This window comes from Misgurnus anguillicaudatus, chromosome 18 (assembly GCF_027580225.2).
Source record: "Misgurnus anguillicaudatus chromosome 18, ASM2758022v2, whole genome shotgun sequence".
In the NCBI taxonomy this organism is placed as follows: domain Eukaryota; kingdom Metazoa; phylum Chordata; class Actinopteri; order Cypriniformes; family Cobitidae; genus Misgurnus; species Misgurnus anguillicaudatus.
The window spans coordinates 30,191,642-30,208,947 of record NC_073354.2 but is presented as its reverse complement, the minus strand read 5'-3'; the positions used below and the strand labels follow the sequence as shown (position 1 = coordinate 30,208,947).

General features: G+C 36.6%; 2 protein-coding genes across 10 annotated transcripts in view; one reads left to right on the top strand and one right to left on the bottom strand.

Moving 5' to 3' along the window:
• clu (clusterin) overlaps nt 1-17,306 on the top strand; it is a 28,720-nt gene that overhangs the window by 553 nt on the left and 10,861 nt on the right. The window lies entirely within an intron of this gene.
• Nucleotides 1,300-15,554, bottom strand: LOC129427821 (uncharacterized). 8 transcript variants are annotated; one of them, XM_073856284.1, is made up of 11 exons: nt 14,954-15,554; nt 14,613-14,704; nt 14,286-14,375; nt 13,944-14,036; nt 13,609-13,698; nt 13,270-13,359; nt 6,634-6,775; nt 5,546-6,529; nt 5,264-5,422; nt 4,969-5,064; nt 1,300-2,350 (listed from the first exon to the last, which is right to left on the bottom strand). In XM_073856284.1, the coding sequence occupies exons 8-11, from the start codon at nt 6,524-6,526 to the stop codon at nt 2,036-2,038; spliced, it is 1,551 nt and encodes a 516-aa protein (XP_073712385.1). In that variant the 5' UTR covers nt 6,527-6,529; nt 6,634-6,775; nt 13,270-13,359; nt 13,609-13,698; nt 13,944-14,036; nt 14,286-14,375; nt 14,613-14,704; nt 14,954-15,554; the 3' UTR covers nt 1,300-2,035. The 8 variants fall into 8 exon arrangements, with proteins under 8 accessions (XP_073712385.1, XP_073712384.1, XP_073712389.1 ...); XM_073856283.1 differs by lacking the exon at nt 14,286-14,375 and having other exon boundaries at nt 14,954-15,005; nt 15,273-15,554; XM_073856288.1 differs by having other exon boundaries at nt 15,273-15,554.

Genomic DNA, 17,306 nt, shown 5'->3' with positions numbered 1-17,306 from the left:
GCCCCAACCCAATAAGGGAAGTTAAGCCAGGTCAACTGCATCGAGGACACATGCTGTGCCCTAGCATGATATTATTAAATCAATCCCCTCGACCCAAAACAAAGCCATCTGTGTGATAGAGCATACACATGATTACTATAAACAACACATGCAAGAGAATTATAACCTCGTTCAAGAGGGAAAAACATCTAGATAAAAGGTCTGAGAGATAAGAGGCAAGGACGAGATTAATTCAAGGAAAACAAACATTAAATTACATTCTTAGAAATATTAAGATAAGACGAGGCAAAAATCTGGATCCTATTTAATTAAGCTGTAACATTGTGCGGCGAATTGTTTCTTACGTAATGGCTCCCGGTTTAATTTTGGCCGAGTTGAGGTTTCTATGTACATAAACCCAGAATAAAAGATTTGTCTCATCAAAGCCCATTCTCTGGAAACTTTATGATGTTTACCTAGACTCTTCTTCAAATATATGAACTAAACAGCAGCTGATGTTGAAGAACATTGACATTTTAATGTTTGGAATTATTCAACATGAGTAAAAGCACAGCTTTATACACTGTAAAAAATAAAAAGTTGACTCAACTCAAAATTTCGAGGCAACTTGCTGCACAGCATTTTTGAGTTTACTCAACTTTTGAAAAAGTTGTTCACTCAATTAGAATCACTGAGTTAAGTCAAAGGTCTCTTTTTGTTCAGCCAACTCAGTTTTGTTAGTTAACTGGACTTATTTCCTTTTTCACACAACTCAATAAAAGTTCTCTATTTGTTCAGTCAACTCAGTTTTGTTAGTTAACTGGACTTATTTCCTTTTTGAAACAACTCAATGAAAGTTCTCTATTTGTTCAGCCAACTCAGTTTTGTTAGTTAACTGGACTTATTTCCTTTTTCACACAACTCAATAAAAGTTCTCTATTTGTTCAGTCAACTCAGTTTTGTTAGTTAACTGGACTTAATTCCTTTTTGAAACAACTCAATGAAAGTTCTCTATTTGTTCAGCCAACTCAGTTTTGTTAGTTAACTGGACTTAATTCCTTTTTGAAACAACTCAATAAAAGTTCTCTATTCGTTGAGCCAACTCAGTTTTGTTAGTTAACTGGACTTAATTCCTTTTTGAAACAATTCAATAAAGGTTCTCTATTCGTTCAGCCAACTCAGTTTTGTTAGTTAACTGGACTTAATTCCTTTTTTGACACAACTCAAATTATGTTATGTGAACTTTTTCCCATGAGTTAAATGGACAAATGTTCTGTTCTAGTTTGCATTTACACAGTCTTGTAAAATAAAACCAAATGCTTGCTTCAAGTTTTGTTTAATTTGAACATTCTGTAAAGAAATACAAACAAGGTCAAATAAGTGTCATACTTCCTAACAGAAAAAAATATGAGTGTCAATATAATAAAAATAAAGAAATACTGGAAAATGTCAATAATACAAATTAAAAACATAAAAACTAAAGATAAATGTATTCCTTTTCACATGTAAAAGCTTTGACTCTATTCCTTAGAATGCTTAAAACATCAAACATCAATGAACATGTAAACGTTGCAGTTCAACACTGGATGGTCAGCCCACCTTTTGAATGTAAAATTAAATTAAAAATTTTCTAACAAAAATACACTTTTGTATAAAGTATTTGTAAAAAAAAGTACGAACACAAATTAAATTAAAATACAAATAAAATTACAATAAATAATCTGAATCTTAATAATAAGCATACAAATAAACAAAACAATTAAAATGACATTGTAAAATTTCAAAGTTACATTTCAACAACTTTAATATTAATTTCCTAATGTTAAAATCTTCTTAGTTTAATTCAAAAGATGCTCACAACTAAATTAACAGTTCTCAGCAATAATACCCTTGTAGAGCAAAAGTGTCAATGTGCCTAACACAAAAAAAATCATCACAATGTCATTAAACAGTCTTAAAACATACCTGAACATGGGTAAACAATTCACAACAATTCAACAATCTGTTTTACATTTTAACATACTCTGTTCCAACGTCAATTCACACAATTTAACTTTCACAGCAAGAGTTTTGTTTTTAAGGACTGTACTCTCGCAGAGCACTGAGTGCCCATTTCCATGAACACCTTCTCAATTACTTCAAAAGTATATTTCAGTTCTTTGGGGTATTCAAAATTCAAGGCAAAGACAAGGCCAAACAGGTATGAAACCGCAGATGGAAGGTCTGGAAAATCCTTCAGAACAATTGCCTCCTCCAAAACAATAGCAAAGTTTTGAAAGGTTGGCAATTCGCTAGAGGCGACATCATCCTCAGTTATCGCCAAAATTCCCATTTTAATCCCTCTGGTCTGTCTGTCTATTGCCGATGTGTCCTAATGAAACAACAAATACATCATTATCAGCTGATATCAGTTTTATAACTTTATTCTGAAAAACAACTAATTATATGAAACCACCAGATATTACAGGTTTAGTGTGGATGGTTTATGAAGATTTGTTTATCTTGGATATGGTTAAGATGTGGAGGCAAATGCAATGTACATAATCAACTATCATGTTGTATGTTAAAGTTTTGGTTCCAATTGACCTACATTGTAGGAACAAAACACCTACCTAACATACTTTAAATATCACACACACACACACACACACACACACACACACTAAAAGTTTGCATATTATTATTATTATTATTATACTAATACTAATTTACATTTAATTGCATTATTTATCCTTTGCAGAATGCAAGTGAATGATGACCATCAGTGAGCCTGTCATTAAACATAATTATAAAGTATTATATTGATTAATGCTACATTCAAATCATCCTAAAATCAAATAAAAATCAATTTGCTCACAATGCAAAGATTTACTACCCTTGCCCACTAAACAAAATCATGTCCAGAAGATGTCATTGTCACAAAAAATGTACATTAAAAGACATCCACTGAGGTGACAAAATGAAAGTTAAAGGGATACTTCACCCAAAAATGTAAATTGTGTCAATTTCCTCACTCTCATGTTGTTACAAACCTGTACTATTTTCTTTCACCTGATAACACAAGATATTTTGAGAAATGTTTGTAACAAAACCAATCGTGGACCCCATTTACTTCAATAGTATTCTTTTTCCTTCTATGAAAGTGAATTGGGTCCACCACATGATGTGTGTTCATCAGAACAAAATAAATGTATGCAGGTTTGTTACTACATGAGAGTAAATAACTGAATTTTCATCTTTGGGTGAAGTATTCCTTTAACTTTTTCCGATTTCTTCTGAATGTACAATATAGACATTGATAAATACTTTGTACAAGGTTTATTAAGAAATAAATAAACAGCCACAGACCCATTCATATGTAGTAAAACACATGTTCACACCTTTGGACAACGTAGCATCTGTAATTCACACATCTTTTTATTGTGAGAGACACCAGATCTGAAGGAACACGAACAAAAGACCTTTTTGATGTGAGGAGACAGTGTTTCCCAATGAGCCACAAGTGGTGATCTTTGCAGATATTTGTTTATGTTTATATGTAAAATAAGATGAAAAAAATTACATTTAAACCCCTTTTAATTGTCAGTAAGAAATTCAGTAGAAATACAGTCAATATGGTTAGTAGTAAGCGAAGCTGATAATGCGCCCTCTGTAAACGCCCTCTGCTGAAATCTTGAGAGATTTAATGTCTTTTACTTGCAATTAATTTTTTTAAATGCTTAATCATCATTTAGTCAATAGTTAGCTCATTAACTTCAACATGGTTTCCATGTTTCTTATCATTGTGTATATTGGACTCATAAACACTGAGCGGTGTTCACTGAGGATTTTTGTACCTGCAATTTATTTGCATAACCATAAAAAAAGTCTGCAAAAATCAAACACTGTCTCCTTCAGATCTGGTGTCTCTCACAATACAAAGATGTGTTACAATGTAATACAAAGAAGAAAGTTCCATGAAAGGGATAGTTCGGCCAAAAACGATATTAAACCCATGATTTACTCACCCCCAAGCTGTCCGAGTTGCATATGTCCATCGTTTTTCAGACAAACACATTTTCGGATATTTTAGAAAATATTTTAGATCTTTCAGTTGATTAAATGTAATGTTACGGGGTCCAGCAATAGTCCACGACCTTCAAGTCCAAAAAAGTGCGTCCATCCTTCACAAATTAAATACAAACGGCTCCAGGATGATAAACAAAGGTCTTCTGTGGGTAATCCGTGCGGTGTTGTTGTAGAAATATCCATATTTAAAATGTTATTAACGTTATAAACTACCTTCCGGTAGCGCCGCCATCTTAGACTCAGGAGAGAGTATTAGCATAGTGTACGCACTTTTCTTAGTGACGTATGACAAATTCGGAGGGCGGGGGCACAGAGAAGCAGCAGAGAAACTCTGTACGCTGCGTAAGCTCTCATCCTGAATGCGCATCACTCCAAAATGGCGGCGCTACCGGAAGGTAGTTTATAACTTTAATAACATTTTAAATATGGATATTTCTACAACAACACCGCACGGATTACCCACAGAAGACCTTTGTTTATCATCCTGGAGCCCTTTGGATTTAATTTGTGAAGGATGGACGCACTTTTTTGGACTTGAAGGTCGTGGACTATTGCTGGACCCCGTAACATTACATTTAATGAACAGAAAGATCTAAAATATTTTCTAAAATATCCGAAAAACGATGGACGTGTGCAGCTCGGACGGCTTGGGGGTGAGTGGGTCATGGGTTTGATATCGTTTTTGGCCGAACTATCCCTTGAATGTCTATATCGGATGGTCAGAAGACGTCAAAAAAAAAAAAAAAAACTATTCTGGCTACTCGTGTCCAGATGATGTCTTTTCAATGTGTTTCACAAGGTGTACGTTGAAAAGACATTTTACAGACATGAGTTTGTTTAGTGGGTTATTTATCCTAAGGTTATGTTCCAATAAGTTGTCAAGACTTGATATCTGCAGAAGAATTAATGAAACATACTCACCAGACATTTTTTTAAAAGTGCAGAAGGATCTTCACGGAGAAACAAAGGGAGACCTTCCAGAACTGTTTGCTTTCGGTGATTCACAATATTTGAGGTCTGAAAAATGGGTAACACAAAAATAAATAATTGATAGACACTGCTAACCCATTGCTACAAAGATCTAATTCAGCATTTAGTTTCAGTCCATCCATGTTTACTTGAACAACACACCATAATTTCACCGCCTACAAAAACAAAAGGGCTCTGATAAATTGTTCAGTTTAGAGATTACACATGGTTGTCATTAACATGTTACCTGTTGATCAAGCCTGTTAAGAAGATCTTCCATCTCTTTTCCAAAAGCCCCCTGTCTTGCTCTGTACAACTTCAGAAGTTGTGGTGTATGCTGGTGTAACGATAATCTGAATTTATCAAGGAGATCCACATTGGTAATGCGTTTGAACTCATAACCAATCTGATGAGACAAAAAAAAGTTTCATCAATAAAACAATTAACAAACATAAAAACATCACAAAATTAACCCCAATTATAAAGACTACTACCACTAAATACCTCCACTTATGACTATTACTCTTACCTCATTTGAAAGAAACAGGGCAGGCCATCGTTCCAGCATCTCAGACACCATTGGCCCAACTTCCACAACCTCTTGTCGCCGAAGTGAAAATGTCAGGTTCATTTTCTGACTGATGAGCGTCTCATTTTTATTCCTCTTCTTTAGTTCCTCTACCAGTATGAGTCTTTCCTCCTCCAGAGTATCATCAGACTGGCCTGTAGGATGATCCGGTAAGAAATTAACCTCTCCTCGTTTGGCCTTTTTAAGAGACTTTCTCTGGTCTTCACCATCTCCCCCTCTTTTTTTGTTGATACCAACTTCATGGCAACCAGCTGATCGCAGTTTTGACCTGTAATTGCCAAGTTTGTATTTTAGGCTCATTTTCCACCCATCAAATCCTTTACCCATACCTGGCTCTGTAAGGCAGGGATGCTTCAACACGAGTGCAGAAGCGACAGTTTCAATTTCCTCTGGGAGTGGGTAAGCTTTTACAGCAAAAATTGCCTCTGCAACTTTCTCCAAGATGTGCGACTTCATTTCTCTTGGTACACTTAAAGCCTTGTTTGTTTGTTCATAAACCTCATTTGCTTTGCGAAGTCTAAACTCAACATCATAGGAGAAAGTAGGAATTGGAAAAGGTGACGGCCACTGCGATGTACTTCTCATATAGCTCTGAACGATGGTTGAAGGGCTCTGGGAGGACGACCTTGACACACTGGCATTATCAAGAGAGGAAACAGATTGGGTATCAGATTGTTGAGTCAAAGACAAATCTTTGTCCAACACAATTTTTAAAACCGCCCTCTCAGCTGGCAGCTCAGAAATGTCTGTTAAATTGCACAGTTCATTTCCAAAGTCAGGGTCCTCGTATTGTATGAAAAAGTCTTCTTGAATCTCTAACTTTGATTTTAGTTCTGCTTTTAAATTATCCACCGAGTCAGGCCGCTGTGGAAGTTGGACCTTCCGAATGTTCTGGGGTGAGATGAAGACCCGAAGCAACATTATCTAAGAGGACAAGAAACCAAAAACAAGTTGTTACTATGTGTGCATGGTACAATTGTAACTTTAAATTTTTTTGTTTACAAGAATTGTTTACAAAACTTGCTTACCTTTTAATGTAGAAGAAAGACTTTCAGAGATACCATGAGCTTTCCTGCTACTTTATATGCTTGCAGTGGACCAAGATCATTCAAAGACTCAGGATCCAGAATCACTATCTCTGGATGAATGTTTTCAACAAGCTCGAAGGACCTGTAATGTTCCAAATACCAAGATGAAAGTTTGTCAGAGATAAATGACACACGGTTGTCAACAACCATAATGCTGACAATCCTATAAAATTCTGGCAAACCACTGCACTGCCCAGCAGAAATGATCATGTCCTCGACATATCGGACACCTTGAAGGCATAAATCAGAGCTTAAAGAAATGGTTTTCTGTTGAGGATACTTTTTTGTGACTGCTGCCCTCAGTGTTGCATCTAATGAACCTGTCTCAACTACTTTAAGTTTCTCAACATGTAACTGTGGCTTGAAGAGAGAGTGTCCATCCAGAAAATAAGCAAACATTTGCTGATGCTTTGTTGCAAGAGAAAGAAGCACATTCTTGAAATTATGGGTATCATGCACAACTTTTTTTAAAATAACTGTGCTTTGCCTCAAATCTAATAGTCCATAATTCCACTAATGGCCCAAAGCAACGGATCAGGTGTGGATAATGATCAACAAAGTGATGCTTTGGTCGTATGCTGAAATCAGGAAAAGTCTCTGCAAGTAAGTTACGATGTTCTGCTATTTTACTCTCCAAATAGCACAATGTGTCATCTGAGAACTTTGTAGATACAACCAATTCTACAATGTCTTTGAGGTGCATTAAGATCTCCCACGCAGGGTCATTTTCTGGGATACTGCTGCCAATCATGAGAGGGAGTAATCGCAACAGTGTCCAATTTTCATGTCCGTTGCCGCCGATTGTTCCTTTTGCAAAGCTTGTTTTGGGAATTTTCTGTGGTTTATTCACACGATCTGCATACTTGTAGGGAAATGTATTGATACGACTATTTAGTTCCTGAAGTGATATGAATCCTTTTGAAATCAACTCCTTCAGACATCGAGACAATTCAAGAGGGACGATCCCCTCAAAAAAGTCGTGTAAAACATCTGGAGGAAATCCTGTAATTGGATGAAAGTATGATAAGTGCTTGCTCAGAGCACATTCTCTTTTCACACCATTCAAACTACGGAGCTGGTCATCATTCTGAAGTTCCTTCAACAGAGAATCATGTTGTTCTGGAGTTCTTAACTGAAAATCTCCAGGCTCAGTGCTTGCAATGTGTTGATGACTTATTAGGCAGAATCTGCAAAAGTTGTCAACAATGAAGCTTTCTTGGAAGCCTGCAAGGCCGTGTGCTCCAAGGTTATCGGCACAGACACAAAACACAGTTCCTTTCACGTACTGCTGTAGAGCCGGGACAAATATCCCCACCTGTTCCAGTGTCTTTATATCCTTAACCAATGGATCAAGGAACCTCTCATAACCAAACAATCGCACATCATCACTCTTTCCAAGAACTGCTAGATTAATTAAATTTAGACTTGAACGACATTTTGAAGTCAAATTCAGAATGACCCAATATACAGCGGTAACTTTATGAATCTTTCTTGAGGTGCCGAGAGGGTTGCAGACTTCAAAGTCATCTATATATAAACCCAAAGCTATGCCACTTTCTCTTTCACCTAAAAGTTTGTTCTCCTTGTAGTATCTTCCATCCTGAAAAGATTTGTATTGGCCAGGTAGAGACTCCTGATTAAACACAACCTTGTCCAAAACCAGTTGACGTCTAAGTAAACAGTCCAGCTGCTTTGCAATGGAAACATACACGTAAGAATTTTTTTGTGTCCTCTCATACAAATACTCAACGGGTTCAATCAGTTCAAAGTGCTCCCGAAAATACAGATTTCTTCTGTAATCTGTAGCGAATTTGCCTTGTGCTGAAGTTGTTGCAAATAGAGGATTTGATTGAAAAAGTGCATCTGTAATGTCTTGCACAACCTGATCGTTTTCCGTTACAATGTTATGTTTGGCAAGTATCTCCCTAATTGTATCAGGAGCATAACACTTTGTAAAATCTAAAATATCATTTAACTGTTCCACTATTCTCTGTATTGCACTTTTAGAAATATGCAACACTGTTTGCATAGAAAGAAAGAGTTGCGCAACTTTACGTTCAAGTATGTCAACATTAACAATTTCTGAGTCCTGTTCTCTCCTTTCTACAGGGTCTTGTGATGAGGTTGCAGGTTCAAGATCATCATTTGACTCGGTCTCTGTGTCATCCAAGTGTTCTCTAGGGTCCTTATTTACTAATCTGAAATCTTGTGTTGTGTGATTTTTATGTTTTCTTGTTCTGTGACTGCTAAAGGTAGAACGATTGTTGGTTTTAAATGTGCATCTCTGGAAAGGGCACAGTACAGTTTCTTTATTTTGTAGATGTCTGCCAAGGTGAGCAAAGAATTGGGCTTCAGTACAAATCTCGTTAAAATCACACAAGTCACACAAAAATGTCAAATTTTCTCGATGTTTTCTACTTCTGTTGTGTATTCTTGTAAGATGTGATTTGAGTGAACTTCGGGTTTTAAAGGTGCAAACACAGTTTTCATAAAAACAATTCCAGTTTACTCCTCCTCCATGACGCAGTCTTGTGTGTTTTAGAAGGACATCTTGAGAAGAGTGGGTAAACTTGCAAATTTTACATTGCATATGGTGAGCTCAGAAAAACCTGAAACCAAAAACATGGCCACTAAATAAGCTGCATGTGTTTGTGTCTATTGCTGACCAATGTATGTTGTTTATGTAAAACTTATTTTCACAAAAAAAAAACTTATTTCGAATATAAATCGGATTGTGCCTATTGTAAAAGAAGAGTTTTAAAAGGTTAGTTAATCCAAGTGTGACATTTCTGTCATTAAAGGACAAGTTCGGTATTTTAAACTTAAACCCCTGTTTTCAGATTGTTTATGATGAAATAGAACGGTTCTTACCGAAATTGACATATGCGGCTGCCCCAAGAATTTTGCGTGTTTGTTGTTTCACATCCCATTTCTACAATGGGTGTATAGGTGCACTGGAACAATCCGTTCTAAAATGCATTAAACTTTCGTTTACAAAGACGTGAAACTCACCGAGTGGTCAGGGGTGTTCACTGATATGCTCACACAAAAATCGCTGCAAAAGATGCTTTCCAACAGCTGTTTTACCATTCTTCCACTGAGAGCTAAAATAATAGACAGTCCAGCCCAGTTGGTGGCGATAATACACCTTTGCCAATTGCAAAAATACAAACAAGGTTCCCGGTGCGGAGTAATACAAAAACTATGATAAAACCTGTTGGAATGCGTCTTTTGCAGCGATTTTTGTGAGCATATCATTGAACACCCCTGACCACTCGGTGAGTTTCGCGTCTTTGTGGATCGAAGTTTGGTGCATTTTATGAAGGATTGTTCCTGTGCGCCTGTGCGGCCATTGTGGAGGTGGGAGGTGATACAAGAAACGCCCAGAGGTTCTCGGGCCAGCATCATATGTCCAAATTTCAGTCAAAACCGTTCCATTTCATCATAAACAATCTGAAAACAGGGCTTTAAGTGTAAAATACCGAACTTTTCCTTTAATGTCGTCCCAAACCCGTAAGATCTTGTCCTCAGAACACAAATTTAAAGGATAGTTCACCCAAAAATGAAAAGTTTATTTGCTCACCCACAGGGTATCAAAGATGTAGGTGACTTTGTTTGTTCAGTAGAACACACATGATAATTTTTAACTCTGCAGTCTATTAGTCGTATAACAGGCTTGTGACAACACACTGACGTCCTAGGACACGAAAAAATCAGTTTGTGTGAAAAAACCGAGCAGTGCGTTTACATTAATGAGTGCGAGAGATCACTTCCGGCACAAGAGCACGTTCAGACTTCACACACATCGGATGCTCAAAGCAGTTGGACTTAGTGGTAATGATATAAATTATATAAAATGAAATGCTGTTCGTTTTTTCACACAAACCGATTGTTTTGTGTCCCAGGACCTCAAGGTGTCATCACGAGCTGCAGGGTTTGGATTTGTCTGCATGTTTTATCATTCTCATAGATTTTGTTACCATTTTAATGCATTGTAGGACTAACAAACTGCAACGGTTGGAGTTAAATCATTATTTGTGTTCTGCTGAAGAAACAAATTCACATCTTTCAGATTTTCTGACATTTTTTTCTTTGGGTAAACAGATAAAGGTCACATTTTCATTTTTGAGTGAACTACCGTATTTCCTCAAATAAAAGCCGTTATTCAAATAAACGGTGGGCCTCTGATAGTGGCCGGGGGCGTGGTCATCGCAGACAAATAAAGGCCGGTCACAAATTAAGCCCGGGAAAGATGAGTGCTGGGGGGAAATAAGTCAGAGCTTAGCATGTCAACTATATACGCCTTGTCCGTTTGGTGAGACGCGCGCGCGATCCGCGGAGGCTTGCGTTGCGGACCAAAGCGCGAGTATAAACAAAGCTTAGCTTACGCGCAGTGAGAGCGTATTCGCACCAGAGCACGTTTTAAAAGGAGAGACATCAACTGCGTGAGCACTCACCTTCATCTGCCTTTGTTAAAACCTTTTAATGCGCGCAGCAGGGCTAGTAAATATCTATGGTGCACACGCAACAGATCAACTATGCGATATCATAGGCATGTGAGAGGGCTTCATATGACTACATAAAAAACACAGACTTAACATTACGATGGGTTCCAGTGTTAAGAGAGTGTTTTACCTCCTGCTTTGCTCAAAACAAATGCATTCTAATGAGGAAAGCGAGGGGACGATCGCGCAGGGGCATGATTTAGATAATGTGAGCGCTGTGTTATCTCCTAAATGCATTCAAGTTCATCATAATGCACAGCTGCCAATAGATGGCAGTAGCTCCATTGGATGGGTCTCATTTAGTGCTATTGACGGACTTTTCAACAACCTTGAAAAAATATACTGTTAAAAAAAACGAATGATCTCTATCCACTAGAACGCTATCGCTTTTAATTTAAAGGCTAATTTAAAACAATTATTTATCAAACAGATGGAATTTGAAATAAAGGCCTGTCTCTAATAATGCCTGCTTTAAATAAAAGCCTGTTACCTTCGGCAGTTTGGGTAAATAAAGGCCCTGGTCTTTGAGTTATTACGGTATCCCTTTAAAGGTGCAGTGTGTAATTTTTAGGAGGATCTCTTGACAGAAATGCAAAATAATATACAAAACTACATAATCAGGGGTGTATAAAGACCTTTCATAATGAACCGTTATGCGTTTATTAACTTAGAACGAGACCTTTTTATCTACATACAAAGAGGGTCCCCTTACATGGAAGGCGCCATTTTGTGCGGCCATTTTTCTATAGAAGCCCTTAACAGACACACTTTTTTTACTAAGTTGTCTCTGACGATGACATGTTTGTCCGGTGGCAGCTACCGTAGCTTTTCTGTGTGTTTCAAAAGCGAGGGGTGAGCAGTGGACTGAGTCGTTGGTTAGAATTTGCAACCTCACCACTAGATGCCACTAAAATTTACACACTGCACCTTTAAGATATTTAAGATGAAATCCGAGGGTATCTGGGTAGGGTTACACCAGTTGTTCATAAATTCTTACTTAAACTGGGACGTAAAGTCCAAACTAGAGGCTTAGTATCTACTAGCTAGTTTATAACTAACTCTTTACTTTATTCGGTTGCACCATTTGTTCTTAAGGCAGAACGTAGCTAGTAGGTCATAAGCTCTCCGTAAAGTAATGCATTGTCGCATAGAATGACGTCTATTTTTCTTAACCCAATCACAAGCCTTCTAATGGGTAAACAGGAAATAGTCTGAACAGTACATAATTTCAAACTCGTTCTTGACTCGCCTAAACTGACGAACTTGCGGCTTTACATAATTAATTACGAGCTCATCGATGTAATCTAATCTGGCTGACATCTTATTCCAATCGTTATTCATGGACAGAGGCATCCATAAATATTTAGTTACAACGTATTGTTACGTTTAAACTAAGTTTAATGGTGCAACGCAAAAACATTTAGTAGTGCGCAAGTTGTAACTTAGTGCCCATTTACGTCGTAACTTACACACAGCTGGTGCAACCGGCCCCAGATCCACACAAGCAGCAATGACAGTCAGTCTTTTGAGGTCTATCAGGATATCAAAAGACATTGATAAAATGGTCAGCATGACTACAGTAGTTCAACATTAATATTATAAAGTGACCAGAATAATGCGTGTGTGCAAAAAAAAAAAAAAAAACACTGACTTTCAACAATATCTAGTGAAGGCCACTAATTTGAAACAAGATTCATAAAACATCAAAGCTTCATAAATCAGTTATTCTGAAATCACCATCACTAGATATTGTTGAATAAAGTCTTTATTTTGTTTTGTGCACATAAAGTATTCTCATCAATTTATAATATTAATGTTGAACACTGTAGTCACACTGACCATTTTATCAATGTCTTTTAATACCCTTCTGGACCTCAAAAGATGCAGTGTCATTGCTGTTTATGTGTGGATCTGACAGAAAGCCTTGGATTTCATTAAAAAAAATCTTTGTGACATATTTTCTCCTTGATGATCTTTCATACAAACTTGCTTTAAAATAAGCTTGCCCAGTGACATTATGTTACTTTAGCACGACTTCAGTTTCAAAATACACAGAATAAAAGATACTTACTTTAAACGATGAAGTTTGTTGCAAACTCGTGCTGCACGTTTTACTGAAGATCAAAATGCCATCATTCCACGTGAGCTCCAACAGAGTTTTCTGTGATGCAATAAACATTAAGTTAAGTTTATGTGACAAATCGCACATTATTTCTAATAACTGTGTTAGATATAGCCAAGATTTGAAAACATTACGTTAGATTTGCAAGATATAAAACCGGGATAGTGACATATTTTCTCTTTGATTAGCTCTTTCATACAAACTTGCTTTAAAATAAGCTTGCCCAGTGACATTACATTACTTTAACACGACTTCAGTTTCAAAACACACAGAATAAAAGATACTTACTTTAAACGATGAAGTTTGTCGCGATCTCGTGCTGCACGTTTTACTGAAGATCAAAATGACACCATTCCACGTGAGCTCCAACAGAGTTTTCTGTGATGCAATAAACATTAAGTTAAGTTTATGTGACAAATCGCACATTATTTCCAATAACTGTGTTAGATATAGCCAAGATTTAAAAACATTACGTTAGATTTGCAAGATATAAAACCGGAATGTGACACATTTTCTCCTTGATGATCTTTCATACAAACTTGCTTTAAAATAAGCTTGCCCAGTGACATTACATTACTTTAACACGACTTCAGTTTCAAAACACACAGAATAAAGACACTTACTTTAAACGATGAAGTTTGTCGCGATCTCGTGCGGCACGTTTTACTGACGATCAAAATGGCGCTGTCATTCCACGTGAGCTCCAACAGAGTTTTCTGTGATGCAATAAACATTAAGTTAAGTTTATGTGACAAATCGCACATTATTTCTAATAACTGTGTTAGATATAGCCAAGATTTAAAAACATTACGTTTGATTTGCAAGATATAAAACCGGGATAGTGACATATTTTCTCCTTGATGATCTTTCATACAAACGTATTGCTTTAAAATAAGCTTGCCCAGTGACATTACATTACTTTAACACGACTTCAGTTTCAAAACACACAGAATAAAGACACTTACTTTAAACGATGAAGTTTGTCGCGATCTCGTGCTGCACGTTTTACTGAAGATCAAAATGACACCATTCCACGTGAGCTCCAACAGAGTTTTCTGTGATGCAATAAACATTAAGTTAAGTTTATGTGACAAATCGCACATTATCTCCAATAACTGTGTTGATATAGCCAAGATTTGAAAACATTACGTTAGATTTGCAAGATATAAAACCGGGATTGTGGCATTTTCTCTTTGATTAGCTCTTTCATACAAACTTGCTTTAAAATAAGCTTGCCCAGTGACATTACTTTAACACGACAGTTTCAAAACACACAGAATAAAGATACTTACTTTGTTTAAACGATGAAGTGTCGCGATCTCGTGCTGCACGTTTTACTGACGATCAAAATGCCACCATTCCACGTGAGCTCCAACAGAGTTTTCTGTGATGCAATAAACATCAAGTTAAATGTATGCACATTATTTCCAATAACTGTGTTGGATATAGCCAAGATTTAAAAACATTACGTTAGATTTGCAAGATATAAAACAGGGATTGTGACAGTTTCTCCTTGATTAGCTCTTTCATGCAAACTTGCTTTAAAAAAACGTTAACGTTAGCCCAGTGACATTAACGTTACATTAATTAAATAGGACTTCAGTTTCAAAACACACAGAATAAAGATACTTACTTCTAACGTTACGTTTGTCGTGTTCGTGCAAGGCGCTATCAATCCACGTGAGCTGCAATGACGTTTTTATGATGTAAAACAACACAATTACATTTTGAGTTAAGTCTATGAGACGAATCGCACATTATTTCCAATAACTGTGTTGGATATAGCGAGGATTTGAAAACATTAAGTTTAAGATTTGCAAGATATAAAACCGGTATTCCAACATATTTTCTCCTTGATTAGTTATTTCATGAAAACTTGCTTTAAAATAAGATTGCACAGCGCCATTACATTACTTAAATTCAGTTTCAAATACACAGAAAAATATACTTACTTTAAACGATGAAGTTTGGCGCTATTCCACAATCCACATGAGCTCCAACGTCCACATAGGCTACAGTGCGCATGCGCCAACAACCAAAAACAACTTGTGTGCTTTTAAACTTGCATGTGTATATCCAGTCAACGGTAAAATGTAAGTTGGTTAAACAATTTTTGAACCAACTTATTCCCACTTGTTAAGTCAACTTTTTTTTGTTTTATTGTCCAGTTAACTAATAAAAAATAGTTGTGTAAACTTTTTGCGAGTTGGATTTTTTACAGTGTAAAAGAAATGACTAAAGGTTAACCTACTTGGAAACACACAAAACTGGGATTACGCGTTGTCTGAACAACCATCTGAAATCTTTCGCAAAGAGGATTTGTTTTCAAGTCTTTGCAAACAGTAAAAGCTTAGATATATAACATTTGCATTGGTTTTGCTATTTCAATCTTATTAGTTAAAGGGATAGTTCAACTAAAAATGAAACTTCTGTCATCATTTACTCACTCTCATGTTGTTACAAACCTGCATTCATTTCCTTGTTCTGATGAACACAAATGAAGATATTTTGAGGAATGATTAAAAACCAAACTGATCAGAGGCCCCATTGGCTTCAATAGTAGGATAAAAGAATACTATGGAAGTCAATGGGGCCTCTGATCGGTTTGGTTACAAACGTTCCTTAAAATATGGTTCTTTGTGTTTATCAGAACAAAGAAATTCATACAGGTTTGTAACAACACAAAAATGATTAAATTATTTTTATTTTTGGGTGAACTGTCCCTTTAAAAGAGCGAATTTAAAGCCATAAAGTTAATCTAAGTTTTGGTTCTCCACTTAACATTAAGTTCAAGATTCTTGAAATAAATGTTTTAAGTCTGAAGAAAAGAAAGGTTTTGTGGATCTCAAAGGTTTTGGATCTTTAAAGGCCTAACAAAGACCTTTATACACCATTTTGGTACAGATATGCGCTTTTAAGATACCGGTATGTACCTCTAAGGTACCAATGTGTACTTTTGTTGAAAAACCAATATGCATCTTTTAGGTATAAAAGTGTACAATTTGAAAAGATACCGCCTCAGTGACGACTATTATTGTATCTTTATTTTTAAGAGTGTAAGGCACAGACCATATTATTAATAGTGTGGGTTTTCAGTTATTTGTGCTTACAATGTCAGAAAATAAATCTAAATATGTACCCCAACTGTCAATAGGGTGGTACCCTTTAAAAAGTAAAGCTTTGCACCTACAGAGTTCATATTCATACCTCAGAGTTATATATTGGTACCAATGAGAGCTTATTGGTACCAATGAGAGCTTATTAGTACCTCTAAGATACATATTAGTATCTTAAAGGCGGGGTGCATGATTTTTGAGAAACGCTTTGGAAAAGGGAGTCGGGCCGAGTACCAAAACACAATTGTAGCCAATCAGCAGTAAGGGGCATGTCTACTAACCCACATCGTTTCCTGGGTTGCGTATGTGTGGGTTGGGTCTATTCTATAGAGGTCCAGATTCTATAGAGATTCTATCATTTCTGGCTTATAACAAAAAAAAACGAGCGTTTAAAGACACAAAAGTGGAAACAGGCAACTTTTCATATAGTACTATTAATAGAACTGCGCCCACTAGGGGGAAACGTAGTCGGCGATCCACTTTTTTCTCCTTAAAGGCTGAGTTTTACGGCTCAACAGCTTATAAAAACTTATTTCTGCGTTTTTTGGCTTGTTAGCTGTACATCTTGTCACACAGCAGCTTTTAGGCATTATTAGTTTTTTTTATAAGCCAGAAATGACAAGAAGGTGGCCTCTCGCAATACAAAGTCAGTGGACTTTTCAAATTTGCAGAACTGAGCTCTGCCTCTATTGGGGTGGGGGCGTGTTTGCTTGGGTGATTTCGAGTCTCAACGTTGGCTTTCGGAGATCGTGCACCCCACCGTTAAAGATATTGGTACCAAATGTACATATCTGTGAATGTAAGACCCTTTAATTAAGTGGTACTGCCCCAGTGATAGTGTAGAGTTTTTCTAACAGTGTAGAGTCACTT